This window comes from Chenopodium album, chromosome 3 (genome assembly GCF_948465745.1).
Source record: "Chenopodium album chromosome 3, dcCheAlbu1.1, whole genome shotgun sequence".
In the NCBI taxonomy this organism is placed as follows: Eukaryota; Viridiplantae; Streptophyta; class Magnoliopsida; order Caryophyllales; family Amaranthaceae; genus Chenopodium; species Chenopodium album.
In genome coordinates this window covers 64,445,717-64,473,190 of record NC_137836.1, presented here as the reverse complement: position 1 = coordinate 64,473,190, position 27,474 = coordinate 64,445,717, and the positions used below count along the sequence as shown (strand labels likewise).

Here is a 27,474-nt window from a genome sequence, read left to right as displayed (position 1 = left end):
TTTGTTCATTTGTCAAATGAGCAAAAACTTCAATGCTCATATAAAGTTCAATTTGCTCATTTTTATATGACTTTGCTCATTCCATATCCACTTTGCTCATTTCATTTCCACTTTGCTCATTTCATATTTACTCTTCTCATTTATATTTATCTTATTTATGTATTTTTTTTTTTATTTTTTTTTTACAGAAATGCCTTATGGAGCTTGCAACAACATCTACAAACCTGGTCTTGGCATACATGCATTTCAGTCAAAAACATGAAACTGCCATCAAGTATTTTCCAAACAACGAGAAGATACAAAAGTTGAAGGAAGATGCCATGGGCATTTGTGATGAGTATAAGATGAGCTCCAAAACTTTGACTGAAGATAATACTCTTTCATTTAGCCAAGATGAAGGGTATTGGCAAGATCCAGCAGTAATTGAAGCTTGGGATAGGTTTTCTGAGATTTCAAGCAACAAAAAGCATGCTGAATCTTCAATCAATGCAATGGTTGTTCATCCAAATGAATCGGAACCCATTGATGTTACTAAGATTGCTTCTGAAAGTGTTCAGATAGCAAGTTGTATCCCAGATGTTGGATGTTCAGATAGGGCTGCTGAAAATGTGTTAAAAAAAATTGGAGATTCAAGTTTCAAATCTGCTTCAGGACGTTCACTTGCCAAAGAATCTGGAACTCCTACATTCAGTTTAGGAGTCTTTTCTCAAGAAACTGATTCTCCCCCTAGCAATGCGCCTACTGAACCTGTAGTTGCTTCTGTCAGTGCACAAGTTGGTGCTTCTGTTGCTGATGCTTCTCAAGCTGTTGGTGATGCTCTGATTGCTAATCCTCAAGATCTCATTTCTGATGCTCAAGAAGCTTTAATTGTGCATAAGAGAAAAGGTGATACTGAAAAGAAGAGTTCTATTCCAAAGAAACGCAAACCTCAGCCATCAGTGCTTCTTAGATCACCTTTTAAGTCCCGCATTATGATAATTTACAATCCATTATCACCAGTTCAGATGAGTGTCTTGAAGGCAATGTTTGCTGATGATAAAAATCGTTTGTAAGTATTTTTTTTATCTATAGAATTTATTATCTTGTACATTAACTTCCATTTGTTTTAGACATACTAACTTTCTTTATTCTTTTTATGCAGTGAACCAGTATTTAATGGAGAGAATGGTCTTGAAATTTTGAGAGTACATCTTGAGAATCTTTATAATAAATATAAAGTTGATACAGAGATCATTAATGCTTGGTGTAGCATTCTGAATTATAATGAGCAGTTTAGAGATCCAAATTCTCCTGCTCGTTTCTTTTTTGACCTTAGTGCTACCGTAAGTTCAAATTCTTTCATTTATTTTGTTTTATTGAATTATTTTGTTTTTTTGTTGTAATTAATTTTTTTTTCTTTAACATGTAGGACTGTCTTATTCACTATGAGATAGATTCTGTTGCCCATCGGAATAAGATGTTTTTTGAGGTTGCTGAGAATTTGTACATAAAATCACTTGTACCACACAAGGATATTCAACTTTTTTTCTTCCTAGTTTATGAAGAAGATCATTACTATTTGGTATGTTTTAACACTACCACACTAAATGGTAATATCGAGCTTTTTGATTATAACGAAGATGCTGGAGATCATAAACAGCTTTTAAAACATTTGGTATGGCTTAAAAGTTAATCTTTATTCACATTATGTTTGTTTCTTTTACTTGAATGATCAGATTTTATTATGTTTGCTTATTTGATGTTTTAATTTTCAGAGAACTGCTTTTTCAAACTTTATTCAATGTGAAGGAAATGTACAGAGTTCTATTTTGGCAAATGATATCAAGCGGATGGAAATTTCTGTGATTAATGGTTCATGGAAGTCTTCGGATAAAAATCATTTGCATTGTGGAGTTGCAGTGATGAGACTCATGGAAACATACATGGGTTGTGCAAAGTGGGATCCTGGTTTGAAGAAAAATAATGTAAGTTTTTTAGATTAGTCTCATTAATAATAAGATGTTTTGGTCTATTTGCTTACTTTAAAGAAATGTTTGCTCATTTCACAAATGAGCAACTAATTCTTTGCTCATTTGAGAAATGAGCAATTAACTTTTTGATTATTTGCTAAATGAGCAAGAAATTATTTGCTCATTTGACAAATGAGCAAGGATTTACTTGTTCATTTCATAAATGAACAAAGAAATGTTTGCTCATTTCACAAATGAGCAACTAATTCTTTGCTCATTTGAGAAATGAGCAATTAACTTTTTGATTATTTGCTAAATGAGCAAGAAATTATTTGCTCATTTGACAAATGAGCAAGGATTTACTTGTTCATTTCATAAATGAACAAAGAAATGTTTGCTCATTTCACAAATGAGCAACTAATTCTTTGCTCATTTAAGAAATGAGCAATTAACTTTTTGATTATTTGCTAAATGAGCAAGAAATTACTTGCTCATTTATCAAATGAGCAAAGAAATGTTTGCTCATTTGACAAATGAGCAAGGATTTACTTGTTCATTTCATAAATGAGCAAGGATTCCTATCAAATGTTTACTTTAATTTTGAGGTCTATGGTCCATTAATCTAGCAATACCGTAGGCCATTGCCTTACAAGTTACAACTGCAACTTGTGGTGTTACTTTTACATGTTTGCTCATGTTATTGAAATCTCCTTAATTGTATAGGGTTTGATTATGTTATTTGTTTTGCAGCTGATAATCTTGACTAAACTTCGTGAAAAGTACACCCTGGGAATAATTACAAGTGAAGTGAACACTATTCAATCTGTTAAAGAAATTGCTCAGAAGAAGAAAAAGCAAAGTAAAGTTTCTGTTGCTGACAAAGAAGAAAATGCTGAAAAAGAAGAGCCTGAAGAAGAAAAAGTTCAAGGAAGAAAGAGCAAAAGACTGAAGAAAGCTGAATGTTAGGGAATTAAATAGTTAGTAGTGATGATTTGTCTTTTTTGGTTTAGGGAATTGGGTAAATTAAGATTTTATCTACTTTTAAGTAGTCTTTGAATGATGTAAAACTGATTTATAAACAGATTTTCTCAATAGAAGCCTACCCTTTTTTACTATAGTGATGATTATATTTGAATTAAAATTCAATTTTTTATTTGTTTTTACTTCACATACCTTGTTATATACAACCAGTGTTCATTTGAAATATTCGTTCATTTGTTAAATGAGCAAACAATGAGCAAACAGATGTTTGCTCATTAAATGATAGATCAATGAATTCTTGCTCATTTGATAAATGTTCAAAGAATTTCTTGCTCATTTGATAAATGAATAAAGAAATGTTTGCTCACTTCACAAATGAGCAACTATTTTTGCTCATTTAAGAAATGAGCTTTTACCTTTTTTGATTATTTGCTAAGTGAGCAAGGAATTACTTGCTCATTTGATGATTAAGAAAATATATGTTTGCTCATTTGACCCAAGGAGAGCTGATTTTGGACTGGGAGATGAAACAAGAGTGCAATTGTTCCAAGTTCATATAATAGCTAATTTGCTCACTTGCCAAATGAGCAAATAATTATTTGCTCATTTGACAAAATGAGTAGTTAACTATTTGCTCATTTGATTAATGAGCAAGGAATTATTGCTCATTTGAGAAATGTTCAAAGAATTTCTTGCTCATTTGATAAATGAATAAAGAAATGTTTGCTCATTTCACAAATGAGCAACTATTTTTTCTCATTTAAGAAATGAGCTTTTACCTTTTTTGATTATTTGCTAAGTGAGCAAGGAATTACTTGCTCATTTGATGATTGAGAAAAGATATGTTTGCTCATTTGACCCAAGGAGAGCTGATTTTGGACTGGGAGATGAAACAAGAGTGTAATTGTTCCAAGTTCATATAATAGCTAATTTGCTCACTTACCAAATGAGCAAATAATTATTTGCTCATTTGATTAATGAGCAAGGAATTATTGCTCATTTGATTAATGAGCAAGGAATTATTGCTCATTTGATTAATGAGCAAGGAATTATTGCTCATTTGAGAAATGAACAAATATTTAGTCACTCATTTGAATATGTTCTATTTACAATTCAACAATATTTCAAAGCATTAAACTATGATTAGTACAAAATTAATAATATATTATTAAATATAAAAATTCAACAAAATCTTATATGTATATAAAAGTACCATTACACTTTTTTTGGACAATTTCTAATATCATGATGACTCAATTCACCACAACCTCTACATAATCTCTTCTTTTTTTGGTTTTGTTCTACAGCCTTTTCTTTTTCTCCCTTAAGCCTTTTTGCACTTCTACCTCTTGTTTCAACATTTGACACATCAGTCTCAGTCGCTTTCTTTTTTGATGTCTCTTCATTTGATACATGAACTCCAGTCCCTTTATTCTTTGAAACTTTTGGAGGTTTGACAATTATTTCAGTTGGCACACTAGCTCCAATCAATAGCTCAATGTCTTGCTCTTTGTTTTTTGCACTTCCAGCTGTTGTTTCATTATTTCTTGCAATCCTCTTTGCTTCCAAATCCTTTCTTATTCCTTGAAGATTTATCACAAGGTCTTGAATATCTTCATCTTTGCCTTCTGCCAAACTTACACAAGTGTGTATCTCTGACCATAAATCATTTAACAATTTTTTCTTGTCTATTATATTAGCACATTGCTCCAACAGGTTTCCTCCCAAGTCAAAAATAGGTTTTTTTAATGCCATAGTAGTCCACCTGTGTAGCATATACTGCCCGGGAATGGTTTCAAACCTTTTTGCTTTCCAAACCCAAATCATATGTCTACATGGAATTCCTTGCCTATAAAATAGCTTGCAAGAACATGTGGTGTCATAGTTAGTTGGATTAAACACAACATCAAATGTTCTAGTCCGATTTCCTTCACTTACTGTTGCAACTTCCAATTCATTTTCTTTCTTCAATTCATCAACACCACAAGAAAAACAAGCAATTTCAACCTCGTATTGAAATTCATAAAACACAGAGTTAGTATATAAATGTGAGGCATGCTTTTCTATCCCTAGTGGTGTTTTGCACTCAGGATATTTGTGCTTTGAATCATTATCATTCTGACCTTGAGTGTGTCTCTGGGCATCAATTGCAGCTTCATATCTCAAGTAAAACTCAACAAGTGACACATGAGGATTGATAAAGGAGCAGAAAAAGTTGTTTTCACTTTCGGATCTTGATGTTGTACGCATTATTCCTCCAAGGAACACATCTCTGAAATAGGCCGGAATCCACTTGTCTCTTATCTTGTACATATAACCTAACCATTCATGTTGTTCCAAGTGGTATTCAATCATCACCTTGTTCCACCTTTCTTCAAACTCAGCAGGTTCAATTTCAAGGTGCCAAACGCAAGCACATAATTTTTTTAGGAAACCAGTTTCTTCTTGCATGATTGATTTCTCCACCTTATCTGGTAACTTTTTCATTATGTGCCACATACAGAACCGATGTTCAGTCTTCTTAAACACACTTTTAATAGCAATTTTCATTGCTGGATCCTGATCTGTGATCATACAATTAGGTTCATTCCCACCCATTGCCTTGAGGAATGATCTGAACAGCCATTCAAATGACACGATATCTTCCTTTGCTATGAAACCAGCAGCAAAATTAATGCAATTCTTATGATGGTCAACGCCTGTAAATGGAGTAAACACCATATTGTACCTGTTTACACATACAAAATATAGTTTAAATGATCAAATAATTTAATACTCATTTGAAATATTATCAAATAATCGATTGCTCATTTGTCAAATGAGCAAATAACTCAATGCTTATTTGTGAAATAAGCAAACAATTCTTTGCTCTTTTGTCAAATGTGCAAATAATTGAATGCTCATTTGTCATATGAGCAAATAACTCAATGCTCATTTGTGAAATGAGCAAACAATTCAATGCTCATTTGTCAAATGAGCAAACAATTCAATGCTCATTTGTCAAATGAACATGTAATTCAATGCCCATATACATACTCTTATCAAAGAATATTAGACTTATGGGGATATTCAATTTTCACATAGAAGTAATGAGCAATTAAACTAATTTTATTTAAAACAAAGTCATTAATTTCAGCAAAACTAGTAATAACACATAAATGAATTACCTATTGGTTTGGTATGTGGTATCAAAGGATACCATATCACCAAATAGAGCATAACTCTTTTTACAAAGGGGGTCTGCCCACAATGCTCTACAAAGACAATAATCTTCATCCATCTCAAAATCAAAGAAAAAAGCGCTCCACATTAGCTTTTTGTTGGTAAAGTTATCCACGAACATTTGAGCATCGCTTCCTTGAATGTATGCTTTTAAATCTCTATGAAAATTTTTGAAATCTTCCTTAGATGCACCAATGTTTTCATATCCTCCAACAATTTCCTTCATCATTCGAAAAGTTGTAACGGGACCAATATTCACCTATTTAAAGAACAAAACAGTTTGTCACATGAGCAAATAATTCAATGCTCATTTTTAAAATGAGCAAACAATTCAATGCTCATTTGTCAAATGAGAAAAAAATTATTTGCCCATTTGTCAAATGAGCAAACAGCTTTTATTAGAACATACAGAGAATTCATGAAACATAAGAGAATTCATGAAACAATTCAATGCTCATTTGACAAATGAGCAAAAAATTATTTGCTCATTTGTCAAATGAGCTAACAACTTTTATTAGAACATACATAGAATTCATGAAACATAAGAGAATTTGAAAGTGTTACCTTAGAATTATTCACAATTATTTTTTTGTGTAAAATGTTCATTTTCCTTCCTTCTTTTTGGAATAGATTGCAGCTAGGTGTATAAAGTGCATGAGTATGTCCCTCATGAAATTTTGTCACTATGAATGTGTTATCATCACAATGCTTTAGGACAATATGTGCCTTGCACCCAACACGAGTAACGAGTCTCTTCCTTTTGATTGAAGATTTTTCTTCATTGTTTTCCCCTTCCTTGTTATTTAAATCTTTTTCTACAGTAGTCTTTCTTTTTTCTTTGTATCCTTCCTTATTGCACAAGATATACTGATATTTTAATTCTTTGCTTCTTCTTTGTCTTTTAGTTGTAGACTTCCTTGTATTGAAACCAGAAGCAAATGCATAGCCTTTATAAAATTCAAGGCCCTCTTCAAGATTATTAAACTTCATCCCTATAGCTGGTTTCAACTCATTGGGGCATATTGGATGCCATTCTTTTGTTCCTCCAGGAGTGATCAAAGGTGCTACTTTAGGAGAAACTACTATTGTAGGAGTAGTTGGCACATTTGTGATGGTACTTGATTCACTCTCAACTTGTTCGTTGTTGCTCATCATTTGTGAATATGCACCTCCTTAAACACACACATACACTCTTAATAATTAGAACTGAAATCAGATTCTTAAACAAACTTACACACACACAGACATAGATACACACTTACACACACACAAACACACACACACAAACACACACACTCAATAATTTCATAATCTATAATTATAACTGAAATCAGTTTCTGAAATCAGAATTGCAAGCAGAAAGAGGAGGGGGCAGGGGGGGATAGGTTTGCTCATTTGTCAAATGAACATGCAATTCAATGCCCACATATATAAACTCTTACCCTCAATCACACTTACACTTACACTCACACTCACACTCACACACAGACACACTGTTACACTCACACACACACACACACACACACACACTCTCACACACACACACACACACACATACATACACAATTCTGTATACTTAGTGTTTTTACAAGCTAATATTTGCAAAACTTATAGATCCTTGAATTACTTATGAATGTCATTAATATTTGCTCATTTTAATTGTAGTTACCTCATTTTAAATGTTCTATTATACATATTTAGGTTTGCTCATTTTAATTTATTTGCTCATTTTGAATTTGATTGAAAATAAGAACATAATAACAACAAAGTTCAATTTGCTCATTTTTATATGACTTTGCTCATTCCATATCCACTTTGCTCATTTCATATCCACTTTGTTCTATTATACATATTTAGGTTTGCTCATTTTAATTTATTTGCTCATTTTGAATTTGATTGAAAATAAGAACATAAATAATTGATTCAATCACTATAAAGTTTAATTTGATATTATTAAAATCTCTATCAAATTAATCAAACCTAAATAATTGATTCAATTCAATCAAATAATTGATGCAATTAAACATTCAATTCGATTAATGTAATTCGAAAATTAACATGTAATTCAATTCGAAAATTAACATGCAATTCCAAATTTTTCAGAGATGTAAAATCAAAATATATTGAATATTCAGATTAACATGCAATTCAAAATTAAAATTACGAACAAACCTCAATGGTGGATGAAATTGCGACCGTTGAAATTTGCAAAAAGAAACCGTTGAAAATTGCAGAAAGAAACCGCTGAAATTTGCCGAAAGAAGAGCATACTCAGTGAATCGCCATTGATAAGTAAATCGCCATTGATGAGCTTTGAATTGCAGACATAATAGAGGGGAGAGATAAATTAGATGCTGAAAGTTAGCTTGTAGGCATGCTTATAATCTCAGCAGTTGGATTTCATCTAATCTAGCGGCTGAGATTTGTTCTCACATAAGGTGTGGGTTCTCACATAAAGGGTGGTTCTCATATATATAGGGAGAGGCTCATGTGAGAACACCTCTCTTATATGAGAACACTTTATATGTGAGAATAATTTATTACCATTGGATCAAACAAGATCCAATGCTCCACATCTACCCTGGTCAAAATAATGGCAATATTGTAAATTTTAGATTGTGTACAAGAAAAATTAAAAAAAAATTGTCCAGCTTTTTCTCTCTCAAGAAATTGAACCAGCTCTTCCCTTTACCTCTCTTCTTTCCCCAAAAATTTCTGAACGAACACTGGTTTGATCGATCTTAATGCTAAGATATCTTTGAATTTCGACTTGAATCTACAAATATTGTTAGGTATTTGCTGTTTTAACTATTTTTCCTTTGATATTTGGCTTCAATGTTCAAATTTTTGTATTGAATAAGGTTTTTGTGATTTTGTTGAAACCCTAGAAATCGCAAATTCTTCATCAAATGGATTCAATCTAAGCTATTACTACTTATGAACGAAGGATGTAAGTATCAATTTATTGATTTTGGGCATTTTACTTTGTTTTTATGTGAATTTTGGTAGTATCAATTTAAATTGAAGGATAATAATATTGGTGCTCTAAAGCTATGCTCTTGAATCTGTTAGTTTATAGGAAATTGATTGTTTATTTTGGGATGTTTACTTATTGGATTTAATGGATCAATAATATGATTATGATGTATTTCTCTCTCTTCTTCATTATCATCATTGTTTATAATCTGCAATAGTATTCTTGATGTTTGATTTTTTGCAAATTTAGAAATCACTTTTAGATGCTCATAACCTATTCGATAAAATGTCAAGCTGAAATTTAACTGCATGTTGCGTGTATGATTATGTAAATCAATATTGTTGTTTTGACTATCTTAGCTTAGATTAGCAAGTGTAACCTTGTTTTTAATCTCTGTTTTAAGCTTCTAACATACTTTTTTTTTTTTCAAATAGAGATGGTGATGAAGCACTTGTCAAAAAGAAAAAAAGCGATGGTGATGATGAAGCTGTAAAAATTGATGATCAGTGGTCTAGAAGTCCAATTGTGGAGTCATCTTTACTAGAAGCTATAAACAATGATCAAATTCAAAGGTTGGTTATCATCCATGGATATTGTTCAATTTTTTATAAATGTTAGATGTGTTCTAAAATTTTACTCATATGTTTTTTTTTTTTTTTGAGATTAAATTTTACTCATATGTTCTAAAACTTTACTTGTATGTTTAAAATTCAATTCAATTCTAATTTTAATTCTTATTTTACTCACATTTTATGTTTTCTACTAGAATTTTGTTGAGTATGCAGTATATATACATTCTAGTTCAATTGTTAATTTTTGCTACAACTTTATATATGTCTAAATTTTTTACCCATATGTTCTAAATTTTTGTACATATGTTCTAAATTTTTATACATATGTTCTAAATTTAAACTCATAAGTTCCAAATTGTATAATGTAAGTAGCAGATTTAATTGAATCATGTAAGTTGTGTAAATCTATTTTTTTTTTATATAATGATGTAAATTAAAAAATGGGATAGCGGATACCAAAGTCTAATGATTTTATCTTATTATATTGCAGATCGATCAAATGAAGAAATTGAGGGTGGATTTTTGTGCTAAAATATTATCACACAAGGAAAATGAGCTACATCATGAGATTACTTCAAGATCACGGAAATGGCGAAAGAAAATAATTTGTAATAAAATTTTAGAAATAGCATGTAGAATTTTATATAGTATAATTATACTAAAACTATTTTTCTAAAAGGTTGTGTTCGAATATATAAGCTTGTCTTGTCTTTTTTGTGATCTACTTCATTGTTATGCATGCAAGAATATAAAAATACAATGGGTTTTTCTACATAGTACCCCTGAGGTATTCACTTTTCTAAGTTGTGCCCACCCATTTTCAAAATTCCACACTGTAACCCCAAACTACCTTTAGTGTCTATGATGTAACCCTGCCGTTAAGTTGCCGTTAGCTATTACCGTTAGTTTTATGTTGCCTCCCTCACACCCTCACGACCCAGCCTTAACCACCCTAACTAACGCACCCAGCCACCGCCACACCCAACAACCACCACACCTAGCACAACCGCCACACACCAACAACCATGAAGAAAATTGAACCTAACCCTAACCAACCCCACCACAGCCACTGCCGGCAGCAGCTATCGGCACTCCCATCCCCACCTACTCCAGCCGATGCACCACCTTAGCCCAACCCCAAACTCCGCGACTGACGCACCACCCTAGCCCAACCCAAACACCTCAGCCCCAACCACTGCCGCGCAAAACCACACACTCTCCTTTTTACTCACCCTATAAACGGCCAAATCGAATTTGGGGTTTCAATGGTCGATTCCAGCCATTTTGAGGGTGAAAGGGTAAAGGATTGGAGTTTTTCGTCCTTCATCAGATTTTTGGTGGTCGAATCGACGGCGAATTGATGCTGTTCTTTCGGCGGTGCGTTGTGATGGGTGCGGTTCGCAGGGTGGGTGCGGTGGCTTGGGTGAAGTTCGGTGGCTTGGGTGAAGTTCGGTGGGTGGTTCGCTGGGTGGGTGGGTTTGGAGGAGGGAATGGTTGGTGGTGCGTGGGTGGTTTTGCAGGAGGGAAGGTTTTTTTTTTTTTTTTTTTTTTTTTTTTTTTTTTTTTTTTTTTAAAAAAAAACATATTTTTTAACAAAAGTTAACGGTGTTAACTTTAGGATTAGTGGGGGGTTACATCGCAGACACTAAAGGTAGTTTGGGGTTACAGTGTGGAATTTTGAAAATGGGTGGGCACAGCTTAGAAAAGTGAATATCTCAGGGGTACTATGTAGAAAAACCCAAATACAATTTATTATATATATTAATACTCATATGTTCCAAATTTTTATCCATATGCTATAAATATTAATGTGAAAATATATAATGTTATATAAATTTTTATGTTCTAAATTGCTATTTAGAAATCCCCTTAGAACAAAAATATAGCATGTTATTGTAAAATATTAGTCATATGTTCTAAATTTTTACCCATAAGCCCATAAGTTCTAAATTTTTATAAATTTGTTCTAAATTATTAATCATATGTTCTAAAATTTTAGCCTTATGTTCTAAATTATATCTTTATATATGTTTTAAATTATAACTCATATTTTTTATATTAAAACTCATATATTCCATTTTTTTACTCATATCCTCCCACCCAAATACATCTGAATGAAATTTAAAGTCATGCAGCACACCCTCCCACCAATTTAAATCATTATGGTCTAAATTTTTAATTTTGAAATCCCATCGAAAACATACAAAACACATATCATGAATTAAAAAATAGTACTTATGTATTCAAGAACTAAGAATTTAAGTGATAAATTTTAATCATATGGTCTAAATTAAAATTTTGAAATCGCATCGGAAACATACAACACACATGATTACTTATTATAACTCATATGTTCTAAATTTTTAGTCATATGTTCTAAACTTCAATACATACGAAGTATATGTATTAAATTCAAACTATAATCATTTTTATACTACAAAAAAAGTGTTATTCAATACACAGATTCAAAAAAATGTTCTAAAATCATTAAGTATTATCTAACTTTCTTTGGATAATTTTGAATATCATGGTGACTCAATTCCCCACAACATATGCTAGTAGCATTATTTTCAACATTACTTCTTGCATTCCTCTTAGCTTCCAAATTCAGCCTCAATCATTGAAGATTAATCACAAGGTCTTTGATATCTTCATCATCGCCCTCTGCCAAACTAACACAATCATGTTTTGAACAACCACTCAAATGATTCAATATCTTCCTTTGCTATGAAACCAGCCGCAAAAGTGATGCAACTCTTGTGATGATCAACCCTTGTAAATGGAGTAAATGCCATGTTGCACTTGTTTAGAACAAGAAGATCAAATTTCATTACACACGAAATATAGCAGTACCTATTTAGAACACGTGATTAAATATTTAGAATATATGAGTAAAAATTTAGAACACGTGATTAAATATTAAGAACATATGATTTAATATTTAGAACACGTGATTAACTCAGAACAGAAGACATTATTTAGAGAATAGATTTAAGGCTGAAGTTTACTTAATTATTTAGAGCATAAAGGTAATGAGTTTATAAAACATAATTTGGACCATTAGACTAAAACTTTATAACATTAAAAATAAATTTTACAACATAAAAGCTTTGCACCCTGTTATTGAAATCTTGCCTTCCTTGCTTTGTCCTTCTTTATCATTTAGAATACTCTCAACAATAGGCTTTTTCTTCTCCTTGAAACCCTGTTTGTTGCATAAGACATATTGGAATGCCAATTTTTTCTCTGTATGCCTTTTACTGGTAGACTTCCTAGTGTTAAAACCAGCAGCAAGTGCATATGATTTATAAAATTCAACACCCTCAACAACACTATTAAATTTCATTCCTATTGCAGGTTTTAACTCATTGCGGCACATAGGAAACCATTCTTTTGTTCCTCCGGGAGTTAATATAGGTACTACTGTAGGAGTAGTTGGCACACTTGCATTGGCATTAGAAACATTATCAAGTTGTTCGTTGTTGTTAATTATTTCTGCACAAAAGTAATTTTAACAAGTTAAAAAAAATTTAGAACAAATGAATAAAATTTTAGAACATATGATTTAATATTTAGAACACATGATTAAATCAGAACATAAGACATTATTTAGAGCATAGATTTAAGACTAAAGTTTAATTAATTATTTACAGCATAATTTGGAACATTAGACTAAAACTTTAGAACACATGATCAAATATTTAGAACACATGATTTTAGACATCCCATTAGAAAAATCAAAACATGTTCCAAAATTTTACTCATTTGTTCTAAAATCAAATGATCCAAATTATTTATCAAATTTCACTCATCAACATTCTCATTTATTACTTTCCGTTGTTTTCCTACCAACATGTTCTAATTTTATACACACATGTTCCAATTTTATACACACATGTTCTAAAATTTTCAACCATGTTCTACGATTTTGGAACATGTTGTACATAAAAACATCCAAGTTTAAAAAAAAAAAAAAAAAAAAAAAAAAAAAAAAAAAAAAAAAACTGCTTCATTATTTGCTTGTTCATCCATAATTGTCAACCTAATATAATGAACCTGCAAAAATAAATTCAATCCAAGCAATTAAGTTTAATAAATTCCACATCAAAGAAAAAAGCACTCCACAAAATCAAACATAAAGCAAACAAATGCTTGATGAAAATGGAACATAATCAAACATAAAGCAAACATAATCGAAAATCGAACAAAATCGCAGCAAACAAAATCAAAAGAATTAAAATTGCAGCAAACATAATCAAACAAAATCATATAGTAAATCGAACAAAATCGCAGCAAACATATAATCAAACAAAATCGCAGCAAAAAATTGAAGCAAAAAATCGAAAAATCGCATAAGAACACTAAAATTTTCCAGAACACTAAAATCGAAAATTAGAACATCAAATCTGTAAATTTTAACGAAAATACTAAATTAAGATCACTCATTACTAAAATTATAACAAAAATCCAACATTCAAACCATGAAATTCGAAAATTACTGACAAAAATTAAGGAAAAATCTAACAGAACTTTTGTTGATTATTTACCCGAATAATCTATGAAGCTTGTTGATTCTTGCTATTGCTGAAATCTGACAAAAATCGAACGGAATTGTGTTCGAAATCCTTGAATCTCATTGAAATTGAAGCTCGTAGTTTCTTCACTTTGTTTTTCTGATTAACAAGTATATTGATGAAAAGTTTGGTTTTATTAGAGCCGTTGAGATCGTTTGATCCTAAGGCTTAGATTTGTTCTCATATATTAGAAATGTTCTCACATAAGAACCTATTCTCACCGGATCCCTCCCCTATATATATATATATATATATATATATATATAACCTAATTTCTTACCATTATAATATAATTTCGGATATATAATTTAATATCTAACCATTACAATCTAATTTCTGACAATTAAAATCTATGATCTGACAATTATAATCTAATACCTGATAAGTACAATTTAATATCTTACTATCAATCAATAATTCAATAATAATATACTAAAAGACACACAACCAATGACACGTGTTATTTTTTGGTGTGTTCTTAGCATTATTATTTTTTTTAAAAAAAATAAAATTTTTAAAAAATAAATTAAAAATATACGCAAAATATTTAATTTCAAAATTTAGGAAAAAAATCGTAGAATAATATATTTATAAACTAAATATCTAACCATATCTTTTTATAAATAAATTCTTATATTAGCAATTACTTTTTAATCTATAATGATTATTTATAGTAAAAAAAATCATGAATGTATATTTGTCAACTTAGGTTCAAAATAGAAGAAAGCAATATAATATGTATTCAAAAAAGATAAAAAAAAAAATTTATTTTTTAAGTAGATTGATTTGAGATAAAATAAAAAAAAAAAGATTTTAAATTATACTCCGTAATAAAGATTGAAAAACCGTGCATGACAAGGGATCTAACCTAGTTATTATCTAATTTTTGACATTTATAACTTAACTAGTTATTGGCCCGGGCGATACCCCGGTTTATTATAAATTTAGTAATTTAATGAAACTATACTATGGCCTTGTTTGACACCTAGAGCTCAAATAGTGTGTGTGTGTGTGTTTGTTTTTAAAGATGAGATCTTAAGTACGTAGTTAGTTGTTTGTGTGAGCTAGTTGGTTTGACTATAATTTTTGTTTTTTGGTTAATATAGAAAAAATAATAAATCAAATATTTATAATTTTGATGTCAATATATACTACTTCGTATTAATTATTGCTCGTACTCTATAACTACAATTTTATGAATTAATGCACAAAAAATGGAGTAATGATTAATTTCTTACAAATTGTATTATTGTGCAATTACTAAGGATTTCAAGGGGAATTTAAATTGGGGGTTACACATATATGAAAAACCTTTCAATCAAATTATATTATTGTGCAATTATTAAAAATAAATTTAGATAGAGTAGTGGTTATACATATGAAGAGTTTTTCAATCAATTTAACATTAATACTTGGAGGTTAAACCAATGAAGAGTTTTTCAAGAACACTAAATATTACACTTCGATTATGTGGCAATCTTGGAATATGATGTGGCGCAATAAAACGTAAAAATGACACATGGCGTTACAACACTCCTTACCTTGGGTTTTAATAATAATATAGATATCTTATATTTATAATCTAATTTCGGACTATTAATATCTTATTTCTGACCTGTTTGTATGACCGGACTCACATGAGTCCGTTCTACACAATACTTCAATGAAGTGGTTATACGCTCATTTGTGGTCAGTCTGTTCGTACACCATCACCTTTAACCAACCACTTTGAGTTTAGAGAAAACTTGAGTTGATGACTATAAGCCAAAATCGTCACTTTACAAAGTTAACGCCGTTCGTAGACCTTTATTAGTGCCACCTGTACAATACACCACATTATTAATTTTTTTAAATGCTAAAAAACGATGATAAACGTTCCACAATTATCTTAGCATCAGCTTGAAATTTCTCTTTTTTTGGCTAATTAAAATAAATTAACTACCAAATAAGCGTTAACAATATAGAGTATAGACCATCAATGCCACAATAAAACAAAATAAATGTGCTTCTTCCACAAAAAAATAGTAACAGACTAACAGTGCTCAGTGCATCCTTGTAACTAAACCCCTACCCTCTAAGAAGGGCTGGGAAAAGTCACTCTTCATGTGCAGCACCCATCTTAACAAAAAATTTTCTCTGCACCTCTATAGTTCTTACAACAACCTCAATTATGATGTCTCTGAATAGCACATCAGGGGTCTTACATCTACTATTTAATTGTGATGTCTCTGAATAGCACATCAGGTTCATAGGATGTTTGCTTGATTCAATCACTCCAAGTCAGAGCTGTCACCCAACCCAATAACCCGAAATCACTGAGAGAAACACGAATCCGGCCCGAAATCTAACCCGAACCCAACCTGTTGACTCGAATCGACAGGTCTACTCCTAGATATGACTAATTTTGCGGCTGGAGAAAATGATTTGTGCAGCAGTTGAGCAGTAACAATAGTCTTCTCCAAATCCCACTCTCCATAACCTTTATGAACTGGTAATACAGGATGAGGATCAACAACCACCTTTTCCAATGATGGAAGCTTAGCAAGTAGACGTTGAACCAGTTTAGCGTACTTTGCACACCCACGAAAGCCGATAAATTCTATCACCTTCAGTTGCTTGTGTTGGTAAATGGTCTTTCTTCTTTGAATCTTAATGTCACTATTTATTTTCCCTAATACGTTTATCTGCATCACAAAACTAAAGATTAGTAAGTAGGCAAAACAGGCTTAACGACAGTCCAGCAATATTCCCTTCTGCAGCAATACACTACAGTTAACATACATAACAATTTCAACATCTTCCCAAAATTAACCTATGTCATTTTCATATCCTACTATTATTCCATATAAGCAAAGCATAGTTCAGCCAACATATGATAACAAGAAAGTGGATCCAAAAAACTTGAAGCAATCAATGTTCAAGGTAAAACATTGCAAGCCAAAGCTATGCAAAACCAACAACACTCACTCTTAAATGGCATTACTCTGTAATTGAGAGCAAGTTGATTTCTCAGCATCTTTAGTGATGCAAATAAATCTATAGTAATATATAAAGAGAAAGAGCATCTTGGGTGATAAATTTCACTATCCCCAAATCGCCCTTCTCAATTATCAAAATTACGTAAAATTAAAAATTAATTTTTTTTTTAAAAAAAAAAAAAAGAACTACCTTATCACAAATGCTCCCACCCCCTATAAAAACTGAAACTACTCTTGATTTTCTACTATTAAATGTTTATTTATTTTTACACAGGACAAATTGATAGTAACTAATGAAGGTTTTGACGAAAAACTTTAGTTCCCTCTAGGTTATCCTTGGGAGGGTTTGTCTAGGGTTTCGAGGGTTTCCTTCTTGCTGAAGGTTTCTTACTCGATTTTTGTCGAGTTTGAGGTTTTTGTTCCTGATTTTTCATTTTCTGATCGTTTTCTTTATAATTTGTTCCGATGGAAGAAAACCAACTTATAAATAATTTAATAATAGAGAAGGAGGGTGAGGTGTCTGTAACAGAGAAGCCATTAAAGGAAGTTGAGGAGGAGGCGATTGTTTGGGAGGAGGAAGGAGAGGATGACGAAGATGCTCGACTGGAACTTGGTTTAATCGGAAAGCTTTGGACACCTAGACATGTTAATGTGAACGCTTTCATTAGCACTATGAAAGGGGTTTCGCAACCGAAACATGGAGTCGAAATTAGCAATATAGGGAAGAGCCTCTTTATGTTTCAATTTCACCATTGGAGGGACAAAAGCAGAGTTTTGAATGAACAACCATGGCATTTCGATCGTCATGCCCTGCTGTTGGGCGAAATAGATGAAGCGGTTAAACCTTCTGATATGCAACTCTTTGAACTCCCTATGTGGGTAAGAATTTACAACTTACCTCTGAAAGGGAGACTTAACCTTGCAAATGTTGAGAAGATAGGAAATAAACTTGGCACTTTTATCAAACTTGATAACACAGGGGCTGTTGGAATTGATAAATCAATTCGGATCAGAGTTAGTGTTGATTTGAGAAAACCTCTGGCCAAAACAGTTAAATTGTCCTTGCGGGGAGGTGTAGTGGAGAATTTTGATGTGAAGTACGAAAAACAACCACTATTTTGTTTCCATTGTGGGTGTGTTGGTCAAGGAATTAAGGACTGTGATGAGTACAAGGAGGAGGATGGGGGAGAGTTGAACTATGGGGCATGGCTGAAAGCCTCACCATGGAAAAATAACATTACGTCTGATGGTAGTGAGAAAAACACCAAAACCGAAACGTGTGCCCGACCCCTTTTTGTTACAAAACCGAAGCAAAATTCTGGAAAAGGTGTGGTGGCTCAGCAAGTTCAAGAGGTGACTAGCAAGTTAGTTGAAGTGGGATTTAATGCCATATCTGAGGTGGAAGATCCTAATAATATTAACCTCAATATGGTGGATGCTAGCAGAACAATCAGTAACACTTCAAATGATGGTGGAACTAAGGTAGTGAGTGTGACCTCAGATAAGAAGAAGACGGGGTGGAGCAGGATGCCTAGGCAGAATGTGAAGGAGGCTAGTGAGGATGGATGTGTCAGAATGAAAAAAAGAAATGCTGAGGAAGTAGGAGGGGAGAAGGATGATGATAACATGGGTTTTGATGATGCTGAATTTACTAAGAGAAGGAAGGTAGAGACGACTTCGAATAATGTGGCGGGCCCCACTCCTTGGGCCCTCGGTGACTCATGAATTACACCCTATCATGGAACTGTAGGGGACTGGGGAGTGCCTCTGCAGTCAATGCTTTGAGAAGAGTGGTTATCTTAGAAAATCCCCAATTGATTTTCTATCGGAGACGAAATTTACAAATCATGAAATGGAGAGGATTAAAAATATTTTACATTGTAGTGGTATGCTTGCTGTGAATTGTGTAGGAGAGGGAAGAAAAAGAAGTGGTGGCATTGCTTTGCTTTGGAAAGATAATTTGGACATTGATGTTATTTCTTTTTCGATTAATCATATTGATGTAAAGGTGTTAAACATGAGTCAAGGGGTATGGGGATTCACCGGTTTTTATGGCCATCCGGAGGATGAAAATAAATATAAAACGGGTGTCTTGATGAAAAGTCTCTTCAATAATATTTATGAACCATGGTTACGTGGAGGTGACTTCAATTTGATGTTGGTGTCAAGTGAGAAACAAGGTGGCAGCAACTTTAATATTGATGAGGCTGAGATTTTTCGTGAGGCTGTCCAATTTTGTCATCTTGAAGATTTGGGTTTTGTTGGGCATAGCTTCACCTGGAATAACAATAGAGGCGGAATTCACAACATTCAGGAGCGTTTAGACCGATTTCTTGCTAACCATGCTTGGCGGATGTTATTCCCAGGCTCTTTTGTTTCACACCTCTCGAAAAGAAGATCTGATCATTTGCCTATTTTGCTGTGTATGAAAGATATCGTCGGTCCTGTGAAGAAAAAAAAAAGAAAAAAAAAGATGTACAAGTTTGAAGAGATGTGGTTTCGGGAAGAGACTTGTGGTGACATTATTCAGAGGGAGTGGGATAGAGGGGGAGATATCTGTTCAAAAATTGCTCACACTTCCTTACAGCTAAGTTCGTGGAGCAGAGATAAGTTTGGTGACTTCATTAAAGAGATCAAAGATTGCAGAGCTCAAATGGAGTCCTTGATGGGTGAACCTCAATTGGAGGAGGTCTTAGCGCAAATGAGAATGTTGGATGCTAGAATGGATGACTTGGAGAGTAAGGAAGAGGTCTACTGGAAACAAAGAAGCAGGCAAGAGTGGTTGAAACATGGTGATAAAAATACGACTTTTTCCATAAAAAAGCTTAACAAAGAAAAGCCATAAATCAGATTAGTAGTATCAAGGATGCTGCCGGAATAATATACGATGATGAGGCCAGATTACTGAAGTTTTTGCTCACCATTTTGAGGACCTCTTCTCCTCGGAAGGGCAAATTGATGCTGAAAGTGTGGTTAGCAAAGTCACGGTAGATATTTCAAGTGCTCAATGGGAAGACATGGCTGCCCCATATAATGGGGAAGAAGCCAGAGAGGCCTTGTTTCAAATGCATCCGACAAAACCCCGGATGGTATGCTGCAATCTTTTTTCTAAAATTCCGGCACATTGTTGGTAGTGACGTGATTGATAAAGTTCTTGGCATTCTAAATAATGAGAGGGAGATTGGTTCTATTAATCAGACTCGTGTTTTTTTGGGGGGACGGGGGGGGGGGGGGGGGTAGGTTAAAACTAATTTAAAATTCTTAAACTACCCAGCCACCACCACGGCACCGCCTCCCTATTCTCCGCCCTCACCCAGCTTAGCCGCCGGCCCCCTGCTCCATCGCCGGCACTTGAACCTCTCCCAGCCTAACCTAGCCCAACCAGAACCCAACCACTCCCTTTCCCGTAGCCAAATCCGCTGCACCAACGCCGGATTGCACACGTTTTCCCAAAAAATACAACGTTTTCAACCACGGACGGTTTAGGCCATTGAGTCCCAAAACCAGCCGATTTTGGCAATACTGACCGTTTTCGTGGTCGGTTTAGATTTTAGGGTTTTGATTTGGACGATTTACGGGTGTGGGAATGGGAGGGGGATGGGTTCTGTTGGTCGGGGGCTGGGAAAGAGAGTGGGTTCCTGCGGTCTGGGCCGGTGACGGGGTGGATTACAGTGCCGGCGGGTTGAAGCCGTGCGTATGGGGGTGGGGATGTCGTATAGGTGGTGGTGGTGGTTTTTGGTTATCATTTGTTATTTTATTGAAAATTAGATCTGTAAAGAGAGTCTATATGGCACATCAGTTTGGTTGCCGTACCCAAGTCAATACAACCCGACACAGTTTTGGGTACAAAATACGGTCTAAAATCCCGTATACGCTAGTTTGCTCTCAAGTCTTAAGTACGTCTCTAGTAGAAGAGATATAGAGAAAATTAGATCTAAAGGGGAAAATTAATCATAAAAGGAAGTGAAATAATGGGGCTTAAACTCGTGGGGCTAAGGTGAGTTGAATGGCATGGCTGGTTGTTGCTTCAGCCGGTAACTATAGTATGCAACCTTTCTTTTCTAGTGATGGCAAGCAGCTCTTTTTTTTCATTTTCTTTTATTTCTCCTCCTAATACCTTTTTTGTTCCTTTTCTCTCTCCTCTCTTTCACTTGCAACCAGCAATCAAGAGTTCCATTTTACTTTACTTTATTTTTTCATCACATGCATCTCTTTCGACAACTAATTAGACTTCATATAGTGGTATCCTAAAACTCATACGATTTATTCTTTTTTTTTTTTTTTTTGGATTTCTGTTAATATAACACAAAGACAAACATATAGAATGATCTAAATGCTCTCTTTACATACTTCATTAATTGCAAATATGTAAATATCTTTTTCCCTACCTCTCTTTCTATTTTCCTCATTCCTCTCCTTCTCCCTCTCTCTTGTTCATATCTCTTTCCCATTTTTTTTCCTCTTTGAGTTTAGAAGATGCTCTAAAATGATTATCAAGGGGAATCAAGTAAAATTGAACAATTTACATGTTTAATCTTTTTAAATAAATCTGCATTATTCTTGAAAATTTTGTGCACGACTTTAAACTAATTTGTGCATATTTATTGAATTGAATGTGCAAATTTTCTGTGCTAAAGGTGCAAAAATTTTCAATTATATGTGCATATTGCTATATCTAAACTTTCTCCGGATGATGACGTTGCCGGCCGATTAATCCTTATTATTAAGTTTACAAGTTGTTCATAACCACTTTTACTTTATTATCTCTAAAATTACAAGTACAGTTAGAACTATGAATAAGTTTATTGATGGAGAGGAGAGAGAGAGAGAGAGAGAGAGTTCAACACAACGAAGAGGAAAAACAATGGAATCTTCCAAAGTTTTGAGTAATTTGGACCAGAAGTAGTGTGTGTATATATATATATATATATATATATAAAATGTCATATCCTCCTACCCGTGTCTAAATTTAGGATGTTGTCCCTGCACCCTAATATTTAAAAGATGGCATATTTAACACTTGGATCCATACACGAATCCGATGCTCGTATGAGTCTCGTACCCGTGCCCATGTAGATAGGCTAATTTTCAAATGACTCATTATCCAAAAAAATTTCTATCATGAGAAACAACATGGTAAACTCATATATGAAATAAAAATTCTAAAAAGTCTTCAAGACCAACTAGGAATGTTGTCAAGTTCACCTAACTCTATTTTTTCAGCAAACAATGGCACACATCCATTTGAATTTTGCTAGAAATTTAGTAGAAACATAACAACGTGAATCTTCACATAAAATTATCATGCATGCATTGGGTGAGATTTTACTTCATACAATCTTAAAGAGGTGTCTATTGTTATTTTGAAAATTCTTAAAAAGTATAATAAACGTACCTTTAGCACAAATCTCTGCAGTGATGGAGATGCCTTCAATAGCTTTGTGCACTGGCTAAGGCAACCATCAACATTATCTACTGTTGTGCTCAATTGCAACCATCTAAGTTTATTAAACTTGGGAAGCTTGGGGAAACATTCATGAATCTGTAGTGTTTAGGACACCATGCACCAACCCAAAATAAACAAGAATGAGAAAGGGAAAGGATAAACAAGATAATATTTAGTGACAATTAACATTCTATAGTGAAAAGAAAAAATTAAAACGGCACAAAGATAATGAATAATTTTATCCTACTAACCCATTTCAATCGTTGTGGTAGTAGGTGTAGAGAAAGTGACTCTAATAGAGAAAAACAACTTGAAAATTGGCAAATATTCTTGACCAAGAAAACTTCATTAACATCTGCTTCGACTAGACAAGGAACTTCCTTAAAATATTTAAGTATATTAGGACCATAATAACCGAAGGACTTAAGATTTATAGCATGAACTTCAAGGTACCGCATAAAACAACAATTCTTTATCACCAGACACCTAAGACTAGGTGATGGGCCTGCAATTTTCAGCTCTAATAATGATAATAACCCATGGAGGTGCAAAACTTGAAGCAACGGGATACAGGATAACATATACCCAAGAACTTCTCCAGTCATCACAATCCTTTTCAAATGAAGAGTAGTCAAGGAACTTAGATTACATTTGCTAAATAACTGTGCTCTTAAAGCATACTTCGGATGAGTGTTGAAACATCCATAGTGTCCTAGATCCAATATAAGCCTTTTAGCATGCTTTGCTAAAGCAAACTTGATCCAGCTATCTACGACATCTGAACTTCCAATTTCAAAATTTAAGCAAACTTTAAATTCATCTATTGTTGGAGCCTTATGTAGGCATAAGACCAAATTCACCCATTCTACAAACCTGCTCCTTGCAGTTTTAAGTAAGTTCTCCACTCCATGAGTACGCACTGCATCACATGTTGGTACAAATTTAACAAAGTCCAATACGCCGTTGGTGAGTGTCCACATAAATCTCCATCTGTGAGATAAGACACTTGTTCTTGCCGCTTCCCTCAGCTTTAGGTGAGATATAATTGATATTAGAATATCATCCGGCAAAGCACTAATTCGGTCCTCCAAAACACATTCCCTGTAGCAACACTAATTTTCGCAAGTGCATACATAGTTAGACCATAACAAACTTCTAAATTTCCTGTTCCATTTGTTTAAGCAAGAAACATTTTCAGCGAGTCATATTCCATGATTAGATCAAGCATAAATTTCAACATACTCCAAATTGCTAAAAGGCATACACATGTTGATACACACATGCACGAGACTTGCGTTGCACGGACTCGGCCCATCACCCATCCATACCGGCGTCAACACGACGCGACCCCGGTGCGGACACGGAATACGGGTCGGACTCTTGGGTGAGAAAGTGGACTCGCCTAATTTTGAACAAACATATTAAGGCGGAGTTTTCCCAAGGGTCGGACCTGGATTCCTCCATAAGGGCTGCCATCCTTTGCTGCATACAAAAACAATGGAGGCCTAAGGTAATCTAGAGACATGGAAGGAACTAAGGAAGAAGATAAAGCGTCTTTTTTAGATTCAAATTTTAGCATTTTATTTGTGTTTATTTTTATTTATTCGTGTACAGTAAGTTTAGATCCAAAGACCAAGACGGCTGTAAAGTGTAAATGGCCCATTTATTTTTGTCATTTATTTTTAATATTTTTTTTTTACACTAGTCCCTAGATTTTTTTTTTTTTTTTTTTTTTTTGGGTGCGATACCCTAGTCCCTAGATGCCTTACTAGTTAAATACTTGTTAGTTGTAACAGTAGAATAAAGTAACACATTTTCCTACATTTTTTTTACGGCTCATTTTCCTACATAAATCTAATAATAATGAAAACTGTATTTGATGAGTTGTTAATGCCTTGGTTTAAAAATGTATATTTTTTGTCAAAAAAAAGAAAAAAGTATATATATTAGGCTCTTTTAAAACGTGTCCCCGGATCCTTAATTTTAGAAATTTTCGAGTCTGACACTTGGACCCGTATCCGAGTCCGACACCCGTACCCGAGTCTATGCATCCTAGCACGAGACATTCTAGACATCAAAAGTTGGATATATATCGGATTACACCTATATTGCTCCAACCCCCATATATCATCCTAAGGAGAATGTTAAGCTATATTTTCCTATCAAGGCAGAATAATTACATAGTAAGTAACTCATATTCAAGAGAGCGTTAAACTCCTATTGGGAAACTTTCTACTTCATATTATGATGGACTACATGATATGTTAAATGACCAATACTTTTCAAACAAAGTGTCTAAAGTCTTTTCCCTATTAGAGAGGAATAGTTGGAGCCTTGCAATAAGTATTATGTCAATTATCAACACAAAGATAAATGTCTATACAATACAAACAGAATATGTGTATCATATTAGCAAGAAACACTTAAACACTTAAATTACAATAACCAGCAGGATATGAGAACAAAATATATGTAACTGTTAGGTCTAACCTTCGTTAATACACGTGTGAAGGTGGGCTGGACCATTCTATGAGACTTATAATGTGATATTAATGTGTCATCCATATAAGAATTTATCACCTAAAGACAGCCTGAAAAAAGCACACAACAGCAGACTAAAGTCAATCAAATATCAACCCAAGTACATAAAATTATCTTAAAAACAAGGTAATGATAGAGAAGAGAAGACCTGTTGATAACATCAACAAACTTGGAACAAATTATGTAATAAAATAGTCAAAGCAAATGCACAAAGTATTTAATGGGAAAATGGAAGCAACCTTCAAATGTTCATAGACAGTATCAAACCAAGGAACATAACATCCTCATAAACAGAACCTCCATCTAGTTGTTAAATGTTTGGTTTTTGGCTACCAAATATCCTAAGCAAGATCAATATCCGAGATTGACCACAACTCACACATTCATTGTAGGGGTTGTGTTTTCAATATATGACTTATCTAACAGCAAGTTCACTGATTTTTGGGAAGGGGTGAGTACTAGATTACTATAACTATTTGCAGACAACATTTTCATAAAATATCACGCCTTTTAGTAAGGCTACAGGGGGAGTGAAACCATGTATTGCATATTTGCATTCACCTCAAGACAAGATCCTTGAAACTTTAGTGGTTTTTATCCTTTCAATTTTCTACCATTCTTTTTGCAAATGGAACCAACTATGATCTACTTAAACACTCAAAAGTCCTCTAAAGCTATTATGAATTTCCTAAAAAATGTATACCAAACATTCCTACACTCAAGCCTCAAAGTTTTGATCTTTGTTGGCCAAGTTCATTCCCCATTATCACCCTTCCTCACTAGCTTAATCTTGATACAGATAGGAGTATTCTCCATTTTGATACAGCTAGAGATATCTGGCTTAATATTGAAGAACGTTTTGGTCAATCATCTGGAGCACAGCTCTATTCAATTCAGTAACAACTTGCTGAAATTCATCAAGATGAATCTCAGGATATTTCAACATTCTATACTAAGATTAAGATGCTTTGGGATGAATATGATGCAAATGATCCGCTGCCTACTTGTCAAGGTTCTCAGTGTAATTGCAATATTATCAGGAAGATTCTTAAATCTCAACAGGATCAGAGACTAACTCAGTTTCTAATGAAGCTGAGGGAAGAGTATAGTCAAGTTCGAGCTAACATTCTCATTAGAGAAACTGCATTATCCTGCATATAGTGCTTCCACTAATTGATGTATCAACAATTTTCCAAGAATATCAACATTCAGAGATGCTAGTGATGCAGGAAATGATAACATAGCTAACATCACTTATCAATCAGCAAATTGATTTATATATGACAATTTATTCATTTTCTTTTATTTTTTAAATGATAAAAGTAAAATAATAAAGTGGCACAGATTTCAACACATAAATTTGTGAGAGGAGATAAATTAGATTGTTAATCTCTGAGATTAACTGGGGCTCCCTCCTAATCAAATTGTAACAAATTCCTAAATTTAATTTTATTCAAAGTGAGTAAATAAATTAAATTTGAACTTGAATCTCAATGAATCCATATAAAATTATCGAGTTATAAAATGTAAAGATTACCTCTTGGAAGCAGCAGAGGACGAATTATTCGCAATTTCAGGGGATTTGATAGCTTAATCCTTCAATTTCGAAGCTGAAAGCAGATACCTAAGCTTCAATTCGGATGATTTTGCCAAATTCGGAAAAGACATGTTAATAAATTTTTTAAACAACCACCCAATTTGCAGGTCTTTAAAAACTACCCACAATTTAATTAACAAGCAAACACCTTAAACACTACCCAAATCAAGATGCGTCCTCAATTATGTAATTAGAATTTAACATTACCTTTGAGAAGAGGTCGTCGGAGATTCGAGGTAGGCAGCACCGAAGTTTCGACGAAGCAAGGTCGGGGATGCCAAGTGGGAAGGCGCGGGCAGTGACCTTAGAGTAAGGGTTAGGTTATGGGGTTCACCTGAGAGTGATTGGTGAGTGGCGGTGACCGATGAATGAATTCAATAGTGACCGGTGAGGCGGTGATGAAGGTGGAAGACTGGAAGGTGGAGAAAGAGCGAGCTAAATTAGGCGGGTATAGGGAAAAGGTTGTTTATTGATTTGCAGCAGTTAATCGAAAAACCTCCGCTAATAAAGAGCTAATCAATAGGAGTATTTTTTATTTTTGGGTTTTTCAATACAGCGTCGGTACTAACTTTTTCAAGCTGTGTCCACCTATTTTCAAAATTTTACATTGTACTCCAAAGATTACCTTTAATGTCTA

The 27,474-nt window shown here is 33.5% G+C and overlaps 3 protein-coding genes across 7 annotated transcripts; 1 reads left to right on the top strand and 2 right to left on the bottom strand.

Annotated features, from left to right (window-relative positions):
- The first annotated feature begins 1,034 nt into the window (after window positions 1-1,034).
- On the top strand, window positions 1,035-2,969 carry LOC145614690 (uncharacterized). Its single transcript, XM_081669765.1, has 3 exons — window positions 1,035-1,654; window positions 1,755-1,964; window positions 2,700-2,969. The coding sequence occupies exons 1-3, from the start codon at window positions 1,457-1,459 to the stop codon at window positions 2,913-2,915; spliced, it is 624 nt and encodes a 207-aa protein (XP_081525891.1). The 5' UTR covers window positions 1,035-1,456; the 3' UTR covers window positions 2,916-2,969.
- Window positions 2,970-4,145: 1,176 nt separating this feature from the next.
- LOC145614680 (protein FAR1-RELATED SEQUENCE 5-like) lies at window positions 4,146-7,270 on the bottom strand. Its single transcript, XM_081669754.1, has 4 exons — window positions 6,717-7,270; window positions 6,098-6,411; window positions 4,350-5,658; window positions 4,146-4,304 (listed from the first exon to the last, which is right to left on the bottom strand). The coding sequence occupies exons 1-4, from the start codon at window positions 7,140-7,142 to the stop codon at window positions 4,146-4,148; spliced, it is 2,208 nt and encodes a 735-aa protein (XP_081525880.1). The 5' UTR covers window positions 7,143-7,270.
- Window positions 7,271-16,254: 8,984 nt separating this feature from the next.
- Window positions 16,255-27,328, bottom strand: LOC145624036 (F-box/LRR-repeat protein At3g26922-like). Of its 5 annotated transcripts, none has more exons than XM_081676960.1 (6): window positions 27,045-27,328; window positions 26,778-26,869; window positions 25,190-25,290; window positions 22,951-23,811; window positions 22,649-22,795; window positions 16,255-16,959 (listed from the first exon to the last, which is right to left on the bottom strand). In XM_081676960.1, exons 3-6 carry the CDS (start codon window positions 25,262-25,264, stop codon window positions 16,588-16,590), a joined length of 1,455 nt encoding a protein of 484 aa, XP_081533086.1. In that variant the 5' UTR covers window positions 25,265-25,290; window positions 26,778-26,869; window positions 27,045-27,328; the 3' UTR covers window positions 16,255-16,587. The 5 variants fall into 5 exon arrangements, with proteins under 5 accessions (XP_081533086.1, XP_081533087.1, XP_081533088.1 ...); XM_081676961.1 differs by having other exon boundaries at window positions 26,778-26,864; XM_081676962.1 differs by having other exon boundaries at window positions 26,778-26,850.
- Between the last annotated feature and the right edge of the window lie 146 nt (window positions 27,329-27,474).